We start from the raw sequence: 26,098 nt of genomic DNA, 5'->3' as shown, positions 1-26,098 counted from the left end.
TGTTTACATCTCTCTCTCTCACACACACACACACACACACACACAGTACATTACATTGACACATTACAAAAACAGACTTTTGCATCACACTCCTCTTCTGTTGCACACAACCCCAAATCACACATAATCACTTCCACCTGCCTGTGAACCACTGCATCCTGCATCCTGGTCACTATTAAAGGAGAGTTCACTCAAAACATGCATAATCATCACAGTGTGTGCTCTCTACTGCTCTGTATCTTGAAAACTTGACATGCAACATTTTGGGGGATTGTATTAACAGTGGACTAATAAACAAAATGCTAAAACTTGTGTGTGATTGATCCCTTTAAGCAACCTGTCTAGGGTATGTGGGACGCTGGCGTCCCACCTGGCCAACATCCAGTGAGATTGCAGAGCGCCAAAATCAAATACAGAAATACTCATTATAAAAATTCAGAAAACAAAACATATTTAAATAGGTTTAAAGATTAACTTCTTGTGAATCCCAACCACGGTGTCAGATTTTTAAAAAAGCATACCTTACGATTATTTGAGAACAGCAGACAAATCATTACAAACAGTAACCAGCCAAGTAGAATATTTACACAAGTCAGAAATAGAGATAAAATTAATCCTTTACCTTTGATGATCTTCATATGTTTGCACTCAGAAGACACTCATTTACTCAATAAATGTTCCTTTTGTTCGATAAAGTCTCTTTATATCCAAAAACCTCAGTTTTGTTCGCATGTTTTCTTCAGTAATCCACAGGCTCAAACGCAGTCAAAACAGGCAGACAAAAAAATCCAAATTGTATCCGTAAAGTTCAAAGAAACATGTCAAACGATGTTTATATTCAATCCTCAGTTTTTTTTTGCCTAAATCAAATCAAAACAAATGTATGAAGGGCTATATAAATATATCAGCTGATATCTCAAAGTGCTGTACAGAAACCCAGCCTAAAACCCCAAACAGCAAGCAATGCAGGTGTAGAAGCAATAACGTCATCAATATAAAAGGTAAATAAGAAAGGCACTCTCTTGGGATTGTGCATGAAAAAGCTCTGTGACACGGTAGGGTCCACTCATTCAGACTGGTCTTACTCCCTCATTTATCAAAATACAAGCCTGAAACAATTTCTAAAGACTGTTGACATCTAGTGGAAGGCATAGGAACTGCAATTTGAGTCCTAAATCAATGGATACTTGAAATGGCATAGAATAGAAAACTACAAAACTACTTCCTGAATGGATTTTCTCAGATTTTCACCTGCCAAATCAGTTCTGTTATACTCACATACACTATTTTAACAGTTTTGGAAACTTGAGATTGTTTTCTATCCAAATCTGCCCGAGTAGCAGGACATTTAATTTGGGCATGCTTTTCATACAAAGTTCCGAATGCTGCCCCCTACCCTAGAGCAGTTAACACAAATAAATGTTACAATCCACAGCACCATCCACAGCATTCTAATATCATCATTAGCATTTCTTAATTTCTGCGTGGTGGTTTACTGTGTTTTACCACTCCAGAGGGGTTGTTAGGTGTGAGCTATGGTCCACAGAGGAACATCTGTTTGGAGTCAAGCCCCTGTTGGAGGGGGGTGAGCAATGCCTCAGGATGATAGATGCGAGCAGCACGCCTGAACACAGCTCTAATTGGTTGCTCATCAATTTATTTAGACCCAAGAGAAGGAAGTGATCAGTCACGGGGAGACGGGGGAGGGGTGGAATTAGCATGAGGGGAATAAGCACATTTCTGGAAAACCAAGGAATTTTGGTAAAGTAGGGACATTTTGCAACCCTACTCACTTCTGCTACAAGTAGTGATAGGCAGGTTTCAACTGGTGTGAATTAAAAGTTGAACAGGAAACAACAAGTACATACTGAGAGATATTAGAAATCATCACATTGCTTGACAAAAGCTTTATCAACACGAGTCACTAGATTCTTGAGAGCAATTGTCTCATATTGTGTACTACTGAAAAGGGCAGAATGGCATATTCCCCTTCTGAATAACAGGCAGAAGATGTTCTAATACATTTGACTTCTGTTAGTAAACCTCCAACAAACAGAGCAGAGAGAGAAAGAGAAGAATATTGGAGAGAGAGACAGTGAAAGAGAACGAGAGGAGAGAAAGAAAGAGAAAGAAAGAGCTAGAGAAAGAGAGAGGAGAGAGAAAGAGAGCGAAAGAGCTAGAGAAAGAGAGATGTGGCAGAGGAAGAGAAAGACAAAGCGATAGTGGGTCAGAAAAAGACAGAGGAAACAAGAGACTGAGTGAGAGAGAGAGAGAGAGAGAGAGAGAGAGAGAGAGAGACTGAGTGAGTGAGTGAGTGAGTGGAGCGGATAGTGTTCTGCCTGGCACTTCTCACTTGGCAGTTAGCACATCCATCTCCTCTCAGAGAGATGAGTGCCATCTGATCTGTGTTCAGTCCAGAAGGCCATTCCCTTTAATGACACACACTGACAGCCTGGTACCCTGGCAGGCCTCGGTTCAAACACTTTTAGGGTTTGTTTAGCCTCCTTCAAGTGCCAGATGAGCGGCCTTTGCACTTTTGCAACTATTTTGTTGGTTTCATTGTGACACCTCAGCTGTGCCTGATTGAGCTATATGTAAACATGTTCTTTTATTTGAACCTGTTGGCAACCTGGCACTTGGGTTTTCCCGGGACGGAGCGTCTCTGACTCACTGAGCTGTGCCTCTCGATGGTAATCTCACACCTTACGGAGTGTCCCCTCGGGTGTCCCCTACGTCCTTATGCATCACAAGTGTCACTCAATCAGGAGAGCATTTACAGAGCAGCCCGCGGGGAGCGGTGTGTGTCCTCAGAGGTGAAAAGATGTGATTAATCAATCATTCTGATAGGCCTCTAGTCTACAGTCAGGGAAAGGCATGAGTGCATTTGATCAATACTTTTAAAGCTGCGCATGCAGGCAAAATATTACCACCTCCCCTACAGATCCTAACCAACAATCTCAGCACCATAAACTTTCAAACTCTGCAGTCACACATTTTTCTATTCCCTGTTCAGGGCTGACCTACCAGACGAGCGTGGGGGTTACGGTGGTAGTACAACTCCTTGTACTCGTCCATCCAGACCTCGGCAGCACGCACGCTGTTGGCCAGGGCCTTGCTCCGCGAGTAGGGGGCCTTCTTGGGGAAGACGTGGCCCACGTGGGAGCAGGGGTGGATCTCCAGGCTGCCCCCACACTGCCAGATCTAAAGAACAACAACAGCAGGAGCAACACCAGAACATTATGAGCTACACACCATGATTCAATCAGGCAGCACAATGAACAGCCTTGTGTGTCTTTTTAAAATGGGAGGGAGTTCTGTTGTGGCGGTTTTGTTTTCTATCTCACAGGAAGTAACATAATCCAGAAAAACATGAGCTCTATGCTGGTTTCAATTCTTCAAAATGTGCAACTTTATTGATTGTGAGAAAGTTTGATCCAGAGTTCTTTAACGTGATTTTGATTAGGTGAATCCAGGTGAAAGCTATGATCCCTGATTGATGTCACTTGTAAATTCACTTCAATCAGTGTGGATGAAAGGGAGGAAACAGTTTAAAGAAGGATTTTGAAGTCTTGAGTCAATTGAGACATGGATTGTGTGTATGTTTTTTTCCACTCAACAGTTTCCTGTGTGTATCAAGAATGGTCCACCACCCAGAGGACATCCAGCCAACTTGACACAACTTTGGGAAGCATTGAAGTCAACATGGGCCAGCATCCCTGTGCAACTCAATATTAGGAAGGTGTTCTTAATGTTTTGTAAAACTCAGTGTATAGTGAATCACCACACATATTTTACAACGATATGGTGACCATCCGTTACAGGATTCCAGTGAGTTTTTAACTTATGACAGCAATGTCAGAAAGAAGCCATGGATAAACAGCATAGAGTCCTGCAAACACACACGTATCACACAAAGTACACACGTATCACACAAAGTACACACGTATCACACAAAGTACACACGTATCACACAAAGTACACACGTATCACACAAAGTACACACAGATCACAAAGTCCACACACACTATCTCACACACACTGTCGCTCACACACACTCTTACCTACTCACTCACTCACACACACACACACACACACACACACACACACACACACACACACACACACACACACACACACACACACACACACACTTTGTTGCTCAGACACTATGCTCACAAACTCTCTCTCTCTCTCTCTCTCTCACACACACTCACCCTGAATGAGAACTCTAGGTTCTCTCCTCCCCACACCTCCATGCCTGTGTCATACGTGCCCAGGTAATGGAAATAGTTCTTACTGACAGCAAACAGCCCTCCAGCCATAGTAGGAGACCTGAGACCAAAACACACTCAGCTTACAGAGCAGATCTTGAAAACGTGTTCCATAATTATCATCAATTATACAGTATATGGTGTTTATAACAATTGTTGATCTCTAATAATATGCATGTCATTTTAAAGTACATCTTGATAGTTCATTTAGGATTGGACTATTTCCCACTCCGATACACTGGGGATTTTAGGGTACCACAGACCTGATGACATCGATGGCAGAGCGTCTGTGTTTCTGCTCGTACTCTGGCACCAAGTGCCAGGTGAAGACCAGCCGCCAATCAAATCCTCCGATATGGGGTTCCCTAGAGTTGCCTAGATACTGAAAAGTGTTCCAGTCAATGACATCGATGACGGGACAGACCACAGCCGATGGCTTCTCCTTTATCCTGGGAGGAAAAGGAGAAGAATGCAGAAGTAAACACGGGAGGCTGCAGTGTAACAGGGTTATAACAGGGTTGGCTGCAGGTAGCAGGGGGTTGCAGTATAACAGGGTTATAACAGGGTTGGCTGCAGGTAGCAGGGGGTTGCAGTATAACAGAGTTATAACAGGGTTGGCTGCAGGTAGCAGGGGGTTGCAGTATAACAGGGTTATAAGAGGGTTGGCTGCAGGTAGCAGGGGGTTGCAGTATAACAGGGTTATAACAGGGTTGGCTGCAGGTAGCAGGGGGTTGCAGTATAACAGGGTTATAACAGGGTTGGCTGCAGGTAGCAGGGGGTTGCAGTATAACAGGGTTATAACAGGGTTGGCTGCAGATAGCAGGGGGTTGCAGTATAACAGGGTTATAACAGGGTTGGCTGCAGGTAGCAGGGGGTTGCAATATAACAGGGTTATAACAGGGTTGGCTGCAGGTAGCAGGGGTTGCAGTATAACAGGGTTATAACAGGGTTGGCTGCAGGTAGCAGGGGGTGCAGTATAACAGGGTTATAACAGGGTTGGCTGCAGATAGCAGGGGTTGCAGTATAACAGGGTTATAACAGGGTTGGCTGCAGATAGCAAGGGGGGTTGGCAGTATAACAGGGTTATAACAGGGTTGGCTGCAGGTAGCAGGGGGTTGCAGTATAACAGGGTTATAACAGGGTTGGCTGCAGATAGTATAACAGGGGTTGCAGTATAACAGGGTTATAACAGTTATAACAGGGTTGGCTGCAGGTAGCAGGGGGTTGCAGTATAACAGGGTTATAACAGGGTTGGCTGCAGGTAGCAGGGGTTGCAGTATAACAGGGTTATAACAGGGTTGGCAGGTGCAGATAGCAGGGTTGGCTGCAGGGGGGGGTTGCAGTATAACAGGGTTATAACAGGGTTGGCTGCAGATAGGGTTATAACAGGGTTGGCTGCAGGGTTGCAGTATAACAGGGTTATAACAGGGTTGGCTGCAGGTAGCAGGGGGTTGCAGTATAACAGGGTTATAACAGGGTTATAACAGGGGGTTGGCTGCAGGTAGCAGGGGGTTGCAGGGGTTATAACAGGGTTGGCTGCAGTATAACAGGGTTATAACAGGGTTGGCTGCAGGTAGCAGGGGTTGCAGTATAACAGGGTTATAACAGGGTTGGCTTGCAGGTAGGGGTTGCAGTATAACAGGGGGGTTGGCTGCAGGTAGCAGGGGTTGCAGTATAACAGGGTTATAACAGGGTTGGCGGCAGGTAGCAAGGGGTTGCAGTATAACAGGGTTATAACAGGGTTGGCTGCAGGTAGCAGGGGGTTGCAGTATAACAGGGTTATAACAGGGTTGGCTGCAGGTAGCAGGGGGTTGCAGTATAACAGGGTTATAACAGGGTTGGCTGCAGGTAGCAGGGGTTGCAGTATAACAGGGTTATAACAGGGTTGGCTGCAGGTAGCAGGGGGTTGCAGTATAACAGGGTTATAACAGGGTTGGCTGCAGGTAGCAGGGGGTTGCAGTATAACAGGGTTATAACAGGGTTGGCTGCAGATAGCAAGGGGTTGCAGTATAACAGGGTTATAACAGGGTTGGCTGCAGGTAGCAGGGGGTTGCAGTATAACAGGGTTATAACAGGGTTGGCTGCAGATAGCAAGGGGTTGCAGTATAACAGGGTTATAACAGGGTTGGCTGCAGGTAGCAGGGTTATAACAGGGTTGCAGTATATAACAGGGTTATAACAGGGTTGGGCAGCTGCAGGTAGCAGGGGGGTTGCAGTATAACAGGGTTATAACAGGGTTGGCTGCAGGTAGCAGGGGTTGCAGTATAACAGGGTTATAACAGGGTTGGCTGCAGATAGGGGCTGCAGTATAACAGGGTTATAACAGGGGGCTTGCAGTATAACAGGGTTATAACAGGGTTGGCTGCAGGTAGCAGGGGGTTAACAGTATAACAGGGTTATAACAGGGTTATAACAGGGTTGGCTGCAGGTAGCAGGGGTTGCAGTATAACAGGGTTATAACAGGGTTGGCTGCAGATAGCAGGGGTTGCAGTATAACAGGGTTGCAGGGTATAACAGGGTTATAACAGGGTTGGCTGCAGGTAGCAGGGGTTGCAGTATAACAGGGTTATAACAGGGTTGGCTGCAGGTCGCAGGGGGTTATAACAGGGTATAACAGGGTTGGCTGCAGGTAGCAGGGGGGTTATAACAGGGTTGGCAGCAGGTAGCAGGGGTTGCAGTATAACAGGGTTATAACAGGGTTGGCTGCAGGTAGCAGGGGTTGCAGTATAACAGGGTTATAACAGGGTTGGCTGCAGATAGCAGGGGGTGCAGTATAACAGGGTTATAACAGGGTTAACAGGGTTGGCTGCAGATAGCAGGGGTTGCAGTATAACAGGGTTATAACAGGGTTGGCTGCAGGTAGCAGGGGGTTGCAGTATAACAGGGTTATAACAGGGTTGGCTGCAGGTAGCAGGGGGTTGCAGTATAACAGGGTTATAACAGGGTTGGCTGCAGGTAGCAGGGGGTTAACAGCAGGGTTAACAGGGTTATAACAGGGTTATAACAGGGTTGGCTGCAGGTGGCAGGGGTTCACCCTATAACAGGGTTATAACAGGGTTATAACAGGGTTGGGCAGCAGGCAGCAGGGGTTCACCCTATAACAGGGTTATAACAGGGTTATAACAGGGTTGGGCTGCAGGTAGCAGGGGTTCACCCTATAACAGGGTTATAACAGGGTTATAACAGGGTTGGTGGCAGGTAGCAGGGCGTTGCAGCATAACAGGGTTATAACAGGGTTGGCGACAGGTAGCAGGGGGTTGCAGTATAACAGGGTTATAACAGGGTTGGCGACAGGTAGCAGGGCGTTGCAGTATAACAGGGTTATAACAGGGTTATAACAGGGTTGGCTGCAGGTAGCAGGGGGTTGCAGTATAACAGGGGGGCTGCAGGTATAATAACAGGGTTATAACAGGGTTGGCGAGCAGGTAGCAGGGTTGCAACAGGGTTGGCAGCAGGCAGCAACATAACAGGGTTATAACAGGGTTGGGGTTGGGCAGCAGGCAGCAGGGGTTCACCCTATAACAGGGTTATAACAGGGTTATAACAGGGTTGGCTGCAGGTAGCAGGGGGTTGCAATATAACAGGGTTATAACAGGGTTGGCTGCAGGTAGCAGGGGTTGCAGTATAACAGGGTTATAACAGGGTTGGCTGCAGGTAGCAGGGGGTTAACAGGGTTATAACAGGGTTATAACAGGGTTATAACAGGGTTGGCTGCAGATAGGGGTTGCAGGGGTTGCAGTATAACAGGGTTATAACAGGGTTGGCTGCAGATAGCATAACAGGGGTTGCAGTATAACAGGGTTATAACAGGGTTGGCTGCAGGTAGCAGGGGTTGCAGTATAACAGGGTTATAACAGGGTTGGCTGCAGGGGTAGCAGGGTTATAACAGGGGTTGCAGTATAACAGGGTTATAACAGGGTTGGCTGCAGGTAGCAGGGGTTGCAGTATAACAGGGTTATAACAGGGTTGGCTGCAGGTAGCAGGGGTTGCAGTATAACAGGGTTATAACAGGGTTGGCTGCAGATTGCAGCAGGGTTATAACAGGGTTGGCTTGCAGGTAGCAGGGGTTGCAGTATAACAGGGTTATAACAGGGTTGGGTTGGCTGCAGATAACAGGGTTATAACGGGTTGGCATAACAGGGTTGCAGTATAACAGGGTTATAAGCAGGGTTGGGTTGCAGGGTTGGCTGCAGATAGCAAGGGGTTGCAGTATAACAGTATAACAGGGTTGGCTGTTATAACAGGGTTATAACAGGCTGCTGCAGGTAGCAGGGGTTGCAGTATAACAGGGTTATAACAGGGTTGGCTGCAGATAGCAAGGGGTTGCAGGGTATAACAGGGTTATAACAGGGTTATAACAGGGTTGGCTGCAGGTAGCAGGGGTTGCAGTATAACAGGGTTATAACAGGGTTGGCTGCAGGTAGCAGGGGTTGCAGTTATATAACAGGGTTGGCTGCAGGTAGCAGGGGTTGCAGTATAACAGGGTTATAACAGGGTTGGCTGCAGGTAGCAGGGTTATAACAGGGTTATAACAGGGTTGGCTGCAGGTAGCAGGGGTTGCAGTATAACAGGGTTATAACAGGGTTGGCTAACAGATAACAGCTGCAGGTAGGGGGTTGCAGTATAACAGGGTTATAACAGGGTTGGCTGCAGATAGCAAGGGGTTGCAGTATAACAGGGTTATAACAGGGTTGGCTGCAGGTAGCAGGGGGTTGCAGTATAACAGGTTATAACAGGGTTGGCTGCAGGTAGCAGGGGGTTGCAGTATAACAGGGTTATAACAGGGTTGGCTGCAGGTCGCAGGGGGTTGCATAACAGGGTTATAACAGGGTTGGCTGCAGGTAGCAGGGGGTTGCAGTATAACAGGGTTATAACAGGGTTGGCTGCAGGTAGCAGGGGGTTGCAGTATAACAGGGTTATAACAGGGTTGGCTGCAGATAGCAGGGGGTTGCAGTATAACAGGGTTATAACAGGGTTGGCTGCAGATAGCAAGGGGTTGCAGTATAACAGGGTTATAACAGGGTTGGCTGCAGGTAGCAGGGGGTTGCAGTATAACAGAGTTATAACAGGGTTGGCTGCAGGTAGCAGGGGGTTGCAGTATAACAGGGTTATAACAGGGTTGGCTGCAGGTAGCAGGGGGTTGCAGTATAACAGGGTTATAACAGGGTTGGCTGCAGGTGGCAGGGGTTCACCCTATAACAGGGTTATAACAGGGTTATAACAGGGTTGGGCAGCAGGCAGCAGGGGTTCACCCTATAACAGGGTTATAACAGGGTTATAACAGGGTTGGGCAGCAGGTAGCAGGGGTTCACCCTATAACAGGGTTATAACAGGGTTATAACAGGGTTGGTGGCAGGTAGCAGGGCGTTGCAGCATAACAGGGTTATAACAGGGTTGGCGACAGGTAGCAGGGGGTTGCAGTATAACAGGGTTATAACAGGGTTGGCGACAGGTAGCAGGGCGTTGCAGTATAACAGGGTTATAACAGGGTTATAACAGGGTTGGCGACAGGTAGCAGGGGGTTGCAGTATAACACGGTTATAACAGGGTTGGCGACAGGTAGCAGGGGGTTGCAATATAACAGGGTTATAACAGGGTTGGCGGCAGGTAGCAGGGGGTTGCAATATAACAGGGTTATAACAGGGTTGGCGGCAGGTAGCAGGGGGTTGCAATATAACAGGGTTATAACAGGGTTGGCGGCAGGTAGCAGGGGGTTGCAGTATAACAGGGTTATAACAGGGTTGGCTGCAGGTAGCAGGGGGTTGCAGTATAACAGGGTTATAACAGGGTTGGCTGCAGATAGCAAGGGGTTGCAGTATAACAGGGTTATAACAGGGTTGGCTGCAGATAGCAAGGGGTTGCAGTATAACAGGGTTATAACAGGGTTGGCTGCAGGTAGCAGGGGGTTGCAGTATAACAGGGTTATAACAGGGTTGGCTGCAGGTAGCAGGGGGTTGCAGTATAACAGGGTTATAACAGGGTTGGCTGCAGGTAGCAGGGGGTTGCAGTATAACAGGGTTATAACAGGGTTGGCTGCAGGTGGCAGGGGTTCACCCTATAACAGGGTTATAACAGGGTTATAACAGGGTTGGGCAGCAGGCAGCAGGGGTTCACCCTATAACAGGGTTATAACAGGGTTATAACAGGGTTGGCGGCAGGTAGCAGGGGTTCACCCTATAACAGGGTTATAACAGGGTTATAACAGGGTTGGGAAGCAGGTAGCAGGGGTTCACCCTATAACAGGGTTATAACAGGGTTATAACAGGGTTGGTGGCAGGTAGCAGGGGTTCACCCTATAACAGGGTTATAACAGGATAATAACAGGGTTGGGCAGCAGGTTGCAGCAGTATAACAGGGTTATAACAGGCTTGGCGGCAGGCAGCAGGGGGTTGCAGTATAACAGGGTTATAACAGGGTTATAACAGGCTTGGCGGCAGGCAGCAGGGGGTTGCAGTATAACAGGGTTATAACAGGGTTATAACAGGCTTGGCGGCAGGCAGCAGGGGGTTGCAGTATAACAGGGTTATAACAGGGTTATAACAGGCTTGGCGACAGGCGGCAGGGGGTTGCAGTATAACAGGGTTATAACAGGGTTATAACAGGCTTGGCGGCAGGCAGCAGGGGGTTTGCAGTATAACAGGGTTATAACAGGGTTATAACAGGCTTGGCGACAGGCGGCAGGGGGTTGCAGTATAACAGGGTTATAACAGGGTTATAACAGGGTTATAACAGGCTTGGCGGCAGGTTGCAGCAGTATAACAGGGTTATAACAGGGTTATAACAGGCTTGGCGACAGGCGGCAGGGGGTTGCAGTATAACAGGGTTATAACAGGGTTATAAACAGGCTTGGCGACAGGCGGCAGGGGGTTGCAGTATAACAAGATTATAAAAATGAAAAAAATATTGAACCTTTATTTAAGTAGGCAGGATTACAGGTTTGGGATTGGTGAAAAAGAGGATTGGTGGGTAAAATAGTTGATGTAGCTATACATATCCACAGCAGCATGATGCGTACAACTACAAGGTAGAATGAATGGAAGGGGCACTACTGTACTACAGTCCCACAATTAGACTGAATAAGAGCAGTCCTCACCTGGCCTGCTATGGTGTTTCTCACCTGTGGAGCAGGGGCTCCAGCCAGCCCTCGTGACATTCACAGTGGCAGTCCAGGAAGGTCAGCACGTCACCCGTGGCAATGGAGGCCCCCAGGAGCCTGGCCCGTACCAGGCCCTCCCTCTTCCTGGCCCGGATCAGACGCACCTTCTTCAAGCTGGAGATGTAGTTTTCCAACGGCTCCTTCAAATGAGCTGCGGTGGAACAAAAAGGGCTGTTGTTTACATTTCATGATTGATGGAAAAGCAAGATTGTACATTTCCTCGACTGACAAAGAAATGTAGGTATGTGATATGTTACCACAGCGTGGTTCAGCTAATAGGTGTGCCTGAACTTTGTGGTTAATTGGTAATTAATTAAATAATACAACCAACTGCTTGACAGAAATCTTATCAAATATTTCCAGTGACTCACTTGGCCAATACTTCGTCATGAGAGGGTTAAATAGTGACCGATGGGCAAGGCTGCATGTTTACCAACTGGCATTCAAAATGATTGAAATGTATTCAATGGGATAGTTCACTCAAAAACTGTATTTTGTATTTAGTTCATTAGTCTACAAAAAACGTTGCATGTCAGAAGTCAAATTTTCAAGAAAGAGCACTTTCAGTACAGAGCAAAAACTGTGCACTAAACCTGTGACCTTAACATATTGAATGTCATATTCATCAGCTATTGTCTCTCATTTGCTTTGACAGGCAGAATGGCATATCATGTCTACTCTAGCCAAGCCTGTCTGTCCATCAGGGTCTCAGAGTAGGAGTGCTGATCTAAGATTTTGGCTTTTAAATCACAATTAACACAAATTGCATGGACAGGGGGGACCTGATCCTAGATCAGCACATGCATGCCATGTATGTCTATGATTGTACCTCTGTCACTATAGTCGTCCACCAGCACCACCTCTCGTAGCAGTAAGTTAGGTGATGTCTCCAGGACACTGTGGACAGTGCGTAGCAGCGTGGACCACGCCTCGTTGTAGAAGGCAATCACCACTGAGGTAGATGGCAACCTCCTGTAGTCATACTTCAGGTCCTTACAACTGGAGAAGAGAGAAACATATCACTTGTTATCGATCTGTAGCCTGATCCCAGACCCGTTTGTGCCATCATGCCACTCATTGGCACTCAATGGTTGAGAATGGCGCTGGAGGGGATGGCTGCCGTTTTATGGGCTCCCAACCAACTGTGCTACGGTAGTAACCCACCTCTAACATCCGTTCTGCTGGCCAACTTGAAATCACTGGAAAATAAACTGGATGATCTTCGTTCGAGAATATCCTACCAAAGGGGCATTAAAAACTGTAATATCTTATGTTTCACCGAATTGCGGCTGAACGACAACATGGATAATGTACAGTTGGCTGGGTTTTCCGTTAATCGGCCCGACAGAACAGCTACGTCTGGTAAGATGAGGCGTGGGGTGTGTTTCTTTGTCAATAACAGCTGGTGCACGGAGTCTAATAGTAAGGAAGTCTCGAGGTATTGCTCGCCTGAGGTAGAGTACCTCATGATAAGCTGTAGACCACACTATCTACAAAGAGTGTTTTCATTTATATTTTCGTAGCCGTCTATTTACCATCACAAACCAATACTGGCACTAAGACCGCACTCAACAAGTTGTATGAGGCCATAAGCAAACATCCAGAAGTGGCGCGCCTAGTGGCCGGGGACTTTAATACAGGCAAATTTAAATCAGTTTTACCTCATTTCTACCAGCATGCCACGTGCGCAACCAAAAGGAAAAAACTCTAGACCACCTTTACTCCACACACAGAGACACATACAAAGCTCTCCCTTGCCCTCCATTTAGCAAATCTGACCATATTTCTATCCTCCTGATTCCTGCTTACAAGTGGAAAAAAACTACTAAAGCAGGAAGTACCAGTGACTCGCTCAATACGGAAGTGGTCAGAAGACGCAGATGCTACGCTACAGGACTGTTTTGCTAGCACAGACTGGAATATGTTCCAATGGCATTGAGGAGTATACCACCTCAGTCACTGGCTTCATCAATAAGTTTCATCGATGACGTCGTCCCACAGTGACCGTATGTACATATCTCAACCAGAAGCCATGGATTACAGGCAACATCCGCACCGAGCTAAAGGCTAGAGTTGCCGCTTTCAAGGGGTCGGACACTAATCCGGACGCTTACAAGAAATCCCGCTATGCCCTCAGACGAACCATCAAACAGGTAAAGCTTCAATACAGGACTAAAATTGAATCCTATAGAATACAGATTACCAGGACATGTACTCATAGCATGCGCGGACCAACTGGGAAGAGTCAGCGAGTAACCTGCCTAAATAACTACCGCCCCGTAGCACTCACATCAGTAGCCATGAAGTGCTTTGAAAGGCTGGTCATGGCTCACATCAACACCATTATGCTGGAAACCCTAGACCCACTCCAATTCGCATACCGCACCAACAGATCCACAGACGACGCAATCTCACTCGCACTCCACACTGCCCTTTCCCACCTGGACAAAAGGAACACCTATGTGAGAATGCTGTTCATTGACTACAGCTCAGTGTTCAATACCATAGTGCCAACAAAGCTCATCACTACGCTAAGGACCCTGGGACTAAACACCTCCCCTGCAACTGGATCCTAGACTTCCTGACGGGCCACCCCAGGCAGTAAGGGTAGGCAACAACACATCTGCCACACTGATCCTCAACATGGGGGCCCCTCAGGGGTGCGTGCTTAGTCCCTCCAGTTTACCCTGTTCACCCATGACTGCGTGGCCAAGCACGACTCCAACACCATCATTAAGTTTGCTGACGATACAAAAGTGGTAGGCTTGATCACCGACAACGATGAGACAACCTATAGGGAAAAGGTCAGAGACCTGGCAGTGTGGTGCCAGGACAACAACCTTTCCCTCAACGTGAGCAAGACAAAGGAGCTGATCATGGACTACAAGAAAAGGAGGGCTGAACAGGCCCCCATTCACATCGACGAGGCTGTAGTGGAGCAGGTCGAGAGATTCAAGTTCCTTGGTATCCACATCACCAACAAACTATCATGGTCCAAACACTCCAAGGCAGTCGCGAAGAGGTCACGACAACACCTTTTCCCGTCAGGAGACTGAAAATATTTGGCATGGGTCCCCAGATCCTCAAAACGTTATACAGCTGAACCCCTGAGGGCATACTGACCGGTTGCATCACCACCTGGTATGGCAACTGCGGCAACTGCTAGGCATCCGACCGTAAGGCGCTATAGAGGTTAGTGCGTACGGCTCAGTACAACACTGGGGCCAAGATTCCTGCCATGCAGGACCTCTATACTCTATACTACTAGACCCATTTCTGTGAAGAGCTGACTACGTCATTTCCGGTCACAACTTGCAGGCTTGTTTTCGAGTTGCTGTGCGTTTTGTTGCCAACCTATTTTGCCTATTTTGCTACCTGACAACTTTACGGTTTTCACTTTTTAATTACCGTTCATATATTTATTTATTTTTTCCTCAACTTTTTCACTCCGGACGCTTTATCTGGACACGATTCGTCAGGACCTCCAACAGCCGAAGCTAAGTAGTAACATTAACATAATGCCTTCTAATTGCAGCCGCTGTGCTCGCCTTACGGCGAGGATAGCTGTACTGCAAGCCCAGCTTCAGACGCAATCGTTAGGCAAGGGTAATTTTAGTGAAGGAAAGGATGAAACAGCGTCTGTGCCACCAGTAAGTACAGATAGTAGTATAAATCCCCTGGCACAGTCCCCGCAGCCGGACAATTTTCTCACGGTTTCTGGAAGGAAATGCTGTAGGAACGCTCAACCGGTGTCGCTCATTCAGCCGACAGAAACTTTCAACCGGTTTTCCCCATTAAGCAGCGGGTCGGTGTCAGAGGCCGAGTCTTCTCTGGTCTCTACTCCTCCCGTTACGGGGTCTGAGACGCCCGACTTCCCACCATTAGCTCTGACAAATTGAAAACTCTAGTCATTGGCGACTCCATTACCCGCAGTATTAGACTTAAAACGAATCATCCAGCGATCATACACTGTTTACCCGGGGCAGGGCTACCGACGTTAAGGCTAATCTGAAGATGGTGCTGGCTAAAGCTAAAACTGGCGAGTGTAGAGAGTATAGAGATATTGTTATCCACGTCGGCACCAACGATGTTAGGATGAAACAGTCAGAGATCACCAAGCGCAACATAGCTTCTGCGTGCATATCAGCTAGAAAGATGTGTCGGCATCGAGTAATTGTCTCTGGCCCCCTCCCAGTTAGGGGGAGTGATGAGCTCTACAGCAGAGTCTCACAACTCAATCGCTGGTTGAAAACTGTTTTCTGCCCCTCCCAAAAGATAGAATTTGTAGATAATTGGCCCTCTTTCTGGGACTCACCCACAAACAGGACCAAGACTGACCTGCTGAGGAGTGACGGACTCCATCCTAGCTGGAGGGGTGCTCTCATCTTATCTACCAACATAGACAGGGCTCTAACTCCTCTAGCTCCACAATGAAATAGGGTGCAGGCCAGGCAGCAGGCTATTAGCCAGCCTGCCAGCATAGTGAGTCTGCCACTAGCATAGTCAGTGTAGTCAGCTCAGCTATCACCATTGAGACCGTGTCTGTGCCTCGACCTAGGTTGGGCAAAACTAAACATGGCGGTGTTCGCCTTAGCAATCTCACTAGGATAAAGACCACCTCCATTCCTGTCATTACTGAAAGAGATCATGATACCTCACTTCTCAAAATAGGGCTACTTAATGTTAGATCCCTTACTTCAAAGGCAATTATAGTCAATGAACTAATCACTGATCATAATCTTGATGTGATTGGCCTGACTGAAACATGGCTTAAGCCTGATGAATTTACTGTGTTAAATGAGGCCTCACCTCCTGGCTACACTAGTGACCATATCCCCGTGCATCCCGCAAAGGCGGAGGTGTTGCTAACATTTACGATAGCAAATTTCAATTTACAAAAAAAAATGACGTTTTTCGTCTTTTGAGCTTCTAGTCATGAAATCTATGCAGCCTACTCAATCACTTTTTATAGCTACTGTTTACAGGCCTCCTGGGCCATATACAGCGTTTCTCACTGAGTTCCTGAATTCCTATCGGACCTTGTAGTCATTGCAGATAATATTCTAATCTTTGGTGACTTTAATATTCACATGGAAAAGTCCACAGACCCACTCCAAAAGGCTTTCGGAGCCATCATCGACTCAGTGGGTTTTGTCCAACATGTCTCTGGACCCACTCACTGTCACAGTCATACGCTGGACCTAGTTTTGTCCCATGGAATAAATGTTGTGGATCTTAATGTTTTCCTCATAATCCTGGACTATCGGACCACCATTTTATTACGTTTGCAATTGCAACAAATAATCTGCTCAGACCCCAACCAAGGAACATCAAAAGTCGTGCTATAAATTCACAGACAACACAAAGATTCCTTGATGCCCTTCCAGACTCCCTCTGCCTACCCAAGGACGCCAGAGGACAAAAATCCATTAACCACCTAACTGAGTATCTCAATTTAACCTTGCGCAATACCCTAGATGCAGTTGCACCCCTAAAAACTAAAAAATGTCTCATAAGAAACTAGCTCCCTGGTACACAGAAAATACCCGAGCTCTGAAGCAAGCTTCCAGAAAATTGGAACGGAAATGGCGCCACACCAAACTGGAAGTCTTCCGACTAGCTTGGAAGGACGGTACCGTGCAGTACCGAAGAGCCCTTACTGCTGCTCGATCATCCTATTTTTCTAACTTAATTGAGGAAAATAAGAACAATCCGAAATTCCTTTTTGATACTGTCGCAAAGCTAACTAAAAAGCAGCATTCCCCAAGAGAGGATGACTTTCACTTTAGCAGTGATAAATTCATGAACTTTTTGAGGAAAAGATTATGATTATTAGAAAGCAAATTACGGACTCCTCTTTAAACCTCGCGTATTCCTCCAAACCTCAGTTGTCCTGAGTCTGCACAACTCTGCCAGGACCTAGGATCAAGAGAGACGCTCAAGTCTTTTAGTACTATATCTCTTGACACAATGATGAAAATAATCATGGCCTCTAAACCTTCAAGCTGCATACTGGACCCTATTCCAACTAAACTACTGAAAGAGCTGCTTCCTGTGCTTGGCCCTCCTATGTTGAACATAATAAACGGCTCTCTATCCACTGGATGTGTACCAAACTCACTAAAAGTGGCAGTAATAAAGCCTCTCTTGAAAAAGCCAAACCTTGACCCAGAAAATATAAAAACTATCGGCCTATATCGAATCTTCCATTCCTCTCAAAATTTTAGAGAAGGCTGTTGCGCAGCAACTCACTGCCTTCCTGAAGACAAACAATGTATACGAAATGCTTCAGTCTGGTTTTAGACCCCATCATAGCACTGAGACGGCACTTGTGAAGGTGGTAAATGACATTTTAATGGCAACGGACCGAGGCTCTGCATCTGTCCTCGTGCTCCTAGACCTTAGTGCTGCTTTTGATACCATCGATCACCACATTCTTTTGGAGAGATTGGAAACCCAAATTGGTCTACACGGACATGTTCTGGCCTGGTTTAGATCTTATCTGTCGGAAAGATATCAGTTTGTCTCTGTGAATGGTTTGTCCTCTGACAAATCAACTGTAAATTTCGGTGTTCCTCAAGGTTCTGTTTTAGGACCACTATTGTTTTCACTATATATTTTACCTCTTGGGGATGTTATTCGAAAACATAATGTAAACTTTCACTGCTATGCGGATGACACACAGCTGTACATTTCAATGAAACATGGTGAAGCCCCAAAATTGCCCTCGCTAGAAGCATGTGTTTCAGACATAAGGAAGTGGATGGCTGCAAACTTTCTACTATTAAACTCGGACAAAACAGAGATGCTTGTTCTAGGTCCCAAGAAACAAAGAGATCTTCTGTTGAATCTGACAATTAATCTTAATGGTTGTACAGTCGTCTCAAATAAAACTGTGAAGGACCTCGGCGTTACTCTGGACCCTGATCTCTCTTTTGAAGAACATATCAAGACCATTTCGAGGACAGCTTTTTTCCATCTACGTAACATTGCAAAAATCAGAAACTTTCTGTCCAAAAATGATGCAGAAAAATTAATCCATGCTTTTGTCACTTCTAGGTTAGACTACTGCAATGCTCTATTTTCCGGCTACCCGGATAAGGCACTAAATAAACTTCAGTTAGTGCTGAATACGGCTGCTAGAATCCTGACTAGAACCAAAAAATTTATCATATTACTCCAGTGTTAGCCTCTCTACACTGGCTTCCTGTCAAAGCAAGGGCTGATTTCAAGGTTTTACTGCTAACCTACAAAGCATTACATGGGCTTGCTCCTACCTATCTCTCTGATTTGGTCCTGCCGTACATACCTACACGTACGCTACGGTCACAAGACGCAGGCCTCCTAATTGTCCCTAGAATTTCTAAGCAAACAGCTGGAGGCAGGGCTTTCTCCTATAGAGCTCCATTTTTATGGAACGGTCTGCCTACCCATGTCAGAGACGCAAACTCGGTCTCAACCTTTAAGTCTTTACTGAAGACTCATCTCTTCAGTGGGTCATATGATTGAGTGTAGTCTGGCCCAGGAGTGGGAAGGTGAACGGAAAGGCTCTGGAGCAACGAACCGCCCTTGCTGTCTCTGCCTGGCCGATTCCCCTCTTTCCACTGGGATTCTCTGCCTCTACCCTGTTACGGGGCTGAGTCACTGGCTTACTGGGGCTCTCTCATGCCGTCCCTGGGGGGGGTGCGTCACCTGGGTGGGTTGATTCACTGTTGTGGTCGGCCTGTCTGGGTTGGCGCCCCTTGGGTTGTGCCGTGGCGGAGATCTTTGTGGGCTATACTCGGCCTTGTCTCAGGATGGTAAGTTGGTGGTTGAAGATATCCCTCTAGTGGTGTGGGGGCTGTGCTTTGGCAAAGTGGGTGGGGTTATATCCTTCCTGTTTGGCCCTGTCCGGGGTGTCCTCGGATGGGGCCACAGTGTCTCCTGACCCCTCCTGTCTCAGCCTCCAGTATTTATGCTGCATTAGTTTATGTGTCGGGGGCTAGGGTCAGTTTGTTATATCTGGAGTACTTCTCCTGTCCTATTCGGTGTCCTGTGTGAATCTAAGTGTGCGTTCTCTAATTCTCTCCTTCTCTCTTTCTTTCTCTCTCTCGGAGGACCTGAGCCCTAGGACCATGCCCCAGGACTACCTGACATGATGACTCCTTGCTGTCCCCAGTCCACCTGGCCATGCTGCTGCTCCAGTTTCAACTGGCCTGGGCCCTAGGACCATGTCCCAGGACTACCTGACATGATGACTCCTTGCTGTCCCCAGTCCACCTGGCCATGCTGCTGCTCCAGTTTCAACTGTTCTGCCTTACTATTATTCAACCATGCTGGTCATTTATGAACATTTGAACATCTTGGCCACGTTCTGTTATAATCTCCACCCGGCACAGCCAGAAGAGGACTGGCCACCCCACATATGCTCTCTCTAATTCTCTCTTTCTTTCTCTCTCTCGGAGGACCTGAGCCCTAGGACCATGCCCCAGGACTACCTGACATGATGACTCCTGTCCCCAGTCCACCTGGCCATGCTGCTGCTCCAGTTTCTGTCCCCAGTCCTGACATGACTGTGCTCCACCTGCTGCTCCAGTTTCAACTGTTCTGCCTTATTATTATTCGACCATGCTGGTCATTTATGAACATTTGAACATCTTGGTCATGTTCTGTTATAATCTCTACCCGGCACAGCCAGAAGAGGACTGGCCACCCCACATAGCCTGGTTCCTCTCTAGGTTTCTTCCTAGGTTTTGGCCTTTCTAGGGAGTTTTTCCTAGCCACCGTGCTTTTACACCTGCATTGTTTGCTGTTTGGGGTTTTAGGCTGGGTTTCTGTACAGCACTTTGAGATATCAGCTGATGTACGAAGGGCTATATAAATAAATTAGATTTGATTTGATTTGATATACTAGGCAGTGTCAGAGTAAGGCCCAAAGAATTGTCAAAGACTCCAGTCACCCTAGTCATAGACTGTTCTCTTTGCTACCGCACGGCAAGCGGTACTGGAGTGCCAATTATAGGTCCAAAAGGCTCCTTAACAGCTTCTACCCCCAAGCCATAAGACTGCTGAACAATGAATTAATCAAATGGCCACCCGGACTATTTACATTGACACCTCCCTCCTTTGTTTCTACACTGCTGCGTCTCGCTGTTTATTATCTATGCATAGTCACTTTACCCCTAGCTAGATGTACAAATGACCTAGACTAACCTGTACCCCTGCACATTGACTCTGTACCGGTACTCCCTGTATACATCCTCGTTATTGTTATTTTATTGTGTTACTTTTTATAAATTTTTTAACTTTAGTTTATTTAGTAAATATTCTCTTAACTCTTTCTTGAACTGCATTGTTGGTTAAGGGCTCGTAAGTAAGCATTTCACAGTAAGGTCTACACCTGTTGTATTTGGCGCATGTGACAAATACAATTTAATTTGATTGTCATTGGCATGACAAGGAGTGGAATTAGAGCACAAACAGGGCTGGTACCAAAGATAATAGATCTGGGCCAGTATTCAAAGTGTTTAAAGCTGAAATTAGACAGGCAACTCAATTCTGATCTTTTCACATCAGATCGTTTTCAGAGCTGATCTTATTGGTCAAAAGACCAAAATTTCTTAAACTGAAATATCACATTTACATAATTATTCAGACCATTTACTCAGTACTTTGTTAAAGCACCTTAGGCTGCGATTACAGCTACAAGCTTGGCGGGCCGGCAGGGTAGCCTAGTGGTTAGAGAGTTGGACTAGCAACCGGAAGGTTGCAAGTTCAAACCCCCGAGCTGACAAGGTACAGATCTGTTGTTCTGCCCCTGAACAGGCAGTTAACCCACTGTTCCTAGGCCGTCATTGAAAATAAGAATTTGGAGGGCTGAACAGGCCCCCAATCACATCAACGGGGCTGTAGTGGAGCAGGTCGAGGGATTCAAGTTCCCACATCACCAACAAACTATCATGGTCCAAACACTCCAAGACAGTTGCGAAGAGGTCACAACAACACCTTTTCTGTAATCATATGCACACATTTTATTTACTTATTTTAGTTCAGCTTTAAAGACAATGCAAATACACACACTGCTGAAACGACTACTGGACCTGAATGTCAACGGAGGCCTTGCAGGTTGGATCAAGGACTTCATGAATGGGGCCCTCTCTGATGAACTGACCCTGAACACAGGGGCGCCCCAGGGGTGTGTACTTTCACCGTTGTTGTTCTCTATCTACACTAATGAAATGAAGACCCAAGGAAACAATGTGAGCCTTTTCAAGTACACGGATGACATGGATCTGGTAGAACTATTTTTTTTAAAGATGCTACGTCAGATGGGGACAGCTATTTAAAACAGAACAACAACCTTCAAGAATGGTGCCGGTCAAGTGCCCTCCACATCAATGTGGAAAAGACAAAGGATCTGATCATCAATAGCAAGAATTTACCAATATCCCAACCACTCTCTCTGAATGACCAACCAGAGGAGGTGGTTGAGTGTTTAAAATACCTAGGGACACAAATTGATAACAAGCTGAGTTTACAGACTGTAATTTTTTCAAAGCAAGCCGGCGCCTATTTTTAATCAGGAAATAGAAGGGGTTTGGGGTCAGCCAGGATGTTCTGGAGCTACAGCAGCTTGGTGGAGAGCAGCTTGGTGGACAGCAGCTTGGTGGACAGCAGCTTGGTGGACAGCAGCTTGGTGGAGAGCATCCTCACATTCAATATGACAGTCTGGTATGGTAATCTGAGCTGGTAGAGAGCATCCTCACGTTCAATGTGACAGTCTGGTATGGTAATCTGAGCTGGTGGGGAGCATCCTCATGTTCAATGTGACAGTCTGGTATGGTAATCTGAGCTGGTGGAGAGCATCCTCATGTTCAATGTGACAGTCTGGTATGGTAATCTGAGCTGGTGGGGAGCATCCTCATGTTCAATGTGACAGTCTGGTATGGTAATCTGAGCTGGTGGAGAGCATCCTCACGTTCAATGTGACAGTCTGGTATGGTAATCTGAGCTGGTGGAGAGCATCCTCACGTTCAATGTGACAGTCTGGTATGGTAATCTGAGCTGGTGGAGAGCATCCTCACGTTCAATGTGACAGTCTGGTATGGTAATCTGAGCTGGTGGAGAGCATCCTCACGTTCAATGTGACAGTCTGGTATGGTAATATGTGTTGGTGGAGAGCATCCTCACGTTCAATGTGACAGTCTGGTATGGTAATCTGAGCTGGTGGAGAGCATCCTCACATTCAATGTAACAGTCTGGTATGGTAATCTGAGTGTGAGGAGCAAAAGCAAACTGACCAGAATAGCAAACACAGCCAGAAAAGTAATTGGTCGACCATAGGCACATTTGAGCATTCTGTTCCACAAGGCAACCAAAAAGAAGGCACGGGCTGTCGTTGGCGACCCCTCCCACCCTCAGTTCAAGAGGCTTCCCTCTGGCCAGCGCTTCAGAAGGCTCACGGTCAAGCAGAACGTGTTCAAACATTCATTCGTTCCTTGTGCTGTTGGACTACTAAATGCAAAGTAAATTGTATCGGTATATGTACTGATCTATCTAGTGCAGTTGGCACAGTGATCAGTTGTGAGTGAATGTATTAATGTCCTCTATGTTGGTAGTGGATGCAACATGATGGACTGACTGGTTTAAATGTGTCTGATGTGAGAATGTATGTGTTTGTGATCCTTTTAATGGAACGTGATGCCAAAGAAACATTTCCATCCTGGATGGACAATAAAGTTTTATTCTATTCTATTTGATTCTATTCCATGATAAGGTCCAGTTGTACGTAACGATGGGGAGCAGGTGTGCATAATGATGGTTGTCGGGGGCGGTGATTAGTAGACCGGCGACGTCGAGCACCGGAACGGTTACATTACCTGCAGCATGGTCAAGCAAGTTACCATTTCCAACATTTTTGGACTACTAAACAACTATTGATTTAGAACCACGGAGAGTTACCGCAAGTCGCAAAGAAAACAGGAGCTGCCTCCACTATTCCAGCCCCATTTCAACATCTCAACAAATCACCTCTACTTAGTCTAATACAATGACAACTAAAAGGTATAAAAAAACATTTAGTCCAATCAATGTAAGCTAAATATGATGTGGCTGTCCATGGTTCTAATTTATGCGTGTGCGTGCAACAGGTAGAAAAAACATGTTGACTCACCCTACTAGTAGAGAAACGCCAATGACATCATCCTCTTTCATGTTGACGAAACGGTCTATGACTCTGTCATACAGTACAGGCTTTTATTTTTTTTGTCCTTGGCTATCTGGCTAAAATGCTGGCTTGCTAGCCTAACTTCCTTTCATGGGCAACTTTAGCTAGTTAACATTAGCCTTCTACATCTAGCTAGATATTGAACTTCCATCCTCTCAGTCCAGGGGCACAACAATGTGTGAATTTATGTTTGGATCAGAATCGCTGTTATTGTCATTGGCCAGTACGGAGAACTAAGTAAAAGTCCAAATCCCTAACTCCATCCATGGCTAATTTAGGAAAAGGACAATTTTAGCTAACTAACTAGCCAAAGGAGGACAACAACACAATGAGATGCAATAATTCAAGTTGTTTCTGTCAATGATGTATTTATCTCGATGCGATGCGATAGGAGTGAAGCCAAATCCAAACTGGCTTCCCTTTGCACTTTTTTTTGGTGCGCCAGGACCATTCACAGATGAGCTCACTCAGTTTAGCTCAACACTGATTAGCTATTATTTTATACTTTTTTTAACATGGGAGGCCAAATGTTTGCTGGCTTCCCTTGCATTCAATGCTATGAATTGAAGGAAAATTATGAAAAGACAAAAGATAAATAATTGTATATGTTTTTTTGGTGGGGGGGGGGTGGCTTCCCTTGGCATCCATGAATGCATGCCCTGACAGTTCAAAAGGTATGCTTGGATATGTTTCACATAGATTTAACAACAATGATTATGTCTAGATTGCTGAAAAAAATCTGTTTCAGGTGTTTGATAAATGAAAATTCTAGCTTCCCTCGAGACTGCCCCCCTCAGATTTTTCCCCTCAGATTTTTGGGGTGCATGTTGCCCCTGAGGGTAGGCCTGTATGTAACGGATGTGAAACGGCTAGCTTAGTTAGCGGTGCGCGCTAAATAGCGTCACTTGCTCTGAGACCTTGAAGTAGTAGTTCCCTTTGCTCTGCAAGGGCTGTGGCTTTTGTGGAGCGATGGGTAACGATGCTTCGAGGGTGACTGTTGTTGATGTGTGCAGAGGGTCCCTGGTTCGCGCCCGGGTATGGGCGAGGGGACGGTCTAAAGTTATACTGTTACATGTACAACACTTATTTAGTCAGTCATATTTTTGAAAAGCTTTATAACACTCTTACATCACAAGACGAATGCTGGAAAAATATCATAAACAACACACTGAAACTCACTGTCAACTTACAGAGGATTCCATCTTTCAGGTAGGCTGCGGTGGAGAGATATCATATCACTCACATAGGTATTAATCTGGTGCTTTTTAATACTTTCCTCTTCTTTTTTCTTCTCCTCTCCAACGAGGTTCAATTTGACAGCTCTGCCCAGTTCTCCTAAGGCATTTAAATCCAACGGCGGTTTGTCATAAACAGGCTTTTTAAGCAATTCATTTTCAATATCTTGCTCAATGGGAACTTCTCTTAGACTTGTTCCACCTATGTCACCTGGATTATTATGCCTGTTAAAAATATAATATCCCACTATAGAAGCTCCGAACAGGCAAACGATCAACTCTGACCGATTCCTTCCCATGCAACGTGCCATCGTGTCTCCCTTCCTCACGCGAAGTTTTCATGCCCGGTGGGCTACAACAGCACAATGCAAGTGCATGACCAAACCAGGGGTGTAAAATATTAGTCCAAAAAATTGCGTTAAGCAACGAAAACGATAGTTTCTATTGGACAAATTCATGTTTGTCCCGCCCCTTTATGTTCATTTTGCTTCCGTTTGAGAACGTTTTGCAACACAATCGTCTTAATGAATATGCCACAGATCAACGAAACAAAAACAACAACAAAACACAGAAAATGTGGTGCTGATAACTTTGCTCATTGTAAGAGTCCTCCTCCTATTTTGATTGAATGAACTTTTTATATCAAACACGCTAGGCTACTTAAAGTTGATCAACTGTGTTGACCGAATTTGAATAATCAAACAAGTGTCACATTTCCCAACGCGCTTTTCCGTTATCCAGAGATCCAGCACTTGGCTTCCTTGGTCAAAGTCTTCTCCATTAACCTACCTGATGTTAAAGAAGGATTTGCCCGATTAGATGAGCTATTTTGATGGATTAGCAGTAGCACCCAGGGAAAATTATCCAGGTAAAATCAAAGAGCCTTATCCAGCGGTTCGGCGCCAGCAGCCTACTATTCCAAATCCACTTCGCGCTCCCTCCTATATTCGCACCAGTCGCATTAGACACAATGTTATCACATTGTTATAGCTTTACCTGCAACATCCACACACACCAGTGGAGGCTGGTGGCCATAGGAGGGTGGGCTCATTGTAATGGCTGGAAGGGAATTAAAAGGAACAGAGTCGAAACATGTGGTTTCCATATGTTTGATGGGTTTGATACTGTTGCATTTATTCCATTCCAACCATTACAATGATCCCGTACTCCTATAGCTCATCCCACCAGCCTCCACTGACAACTGTGTTTCCAATCAAGCTGCACACAATTA

At 46.0% G+C, this 26,098-nt stretch overlaps 1 protein-coding gene across 1 annotated transcript in view; it reads right to left on the bottom strand.

The window, feature by feature from the left end:
- The window catches only part of LOC115121116 (polypeptide N-acetylgalactosaminyltransferase 12-like), a 32,536-nt gene extending 6,733 nt beyond the window's left edge, over positions 1 to 25,803 (bottom strand). Inside the window, exons 1-6 of the mRNA XM_065020324.1 lie at positions 24,823 to 25,803; positions 12,257 to 12,426; positions 11,389 to 11,578; positions 4,535 to 4,720; positions 4,215 to 4,332; positions 3,025 to 3,201 (exon numbers count right to left, since the gene is read on the bottom strand). Of these exons, the coding sequence (XP_064876396.1) occupies positions 3,025 to 3,201; positions 4,215 to 4,332; positions 4,535 to 4,720; positions 11,389 to 11,578; positions 12,257 to 12,426; positions 24,823 to 25,178 (1,197 nt within the window). The 5' untranslated portion in view covers positions 25,179 to 25,803. The remainder of the gene's footprint in view (positions 1 to 3,024; positions 3,202 to 4,214; positions 4,333 to 4,534; positions 4,721 to 11,388; positions 11,579 to 12,256; positions 12,427 to 24,822) is intronic.
- Between the last annotated feature and the right edge of the window lie 295 nt (positions 25,804 to 26,098).

Source organism: Oncorhynchus nerka, linkage group LG7, assembly GCF_034236695.1.
Source record: "Oncorhynchus nerka isolate Pitt River linkage group LG7, Oner_Uvic_2.0, whole genome shotgun sequence".
Classification (NCBI taxonomy): Eukaryota; Metazoa; Chordata; class Actinopteri; order Salmoniformes; family Salmonidae; genus Oncorhynchus; species Oncorhynchus nerka.
This window is presented reverse-complemented; position numbering and strand designations above follow the sequence as displayed.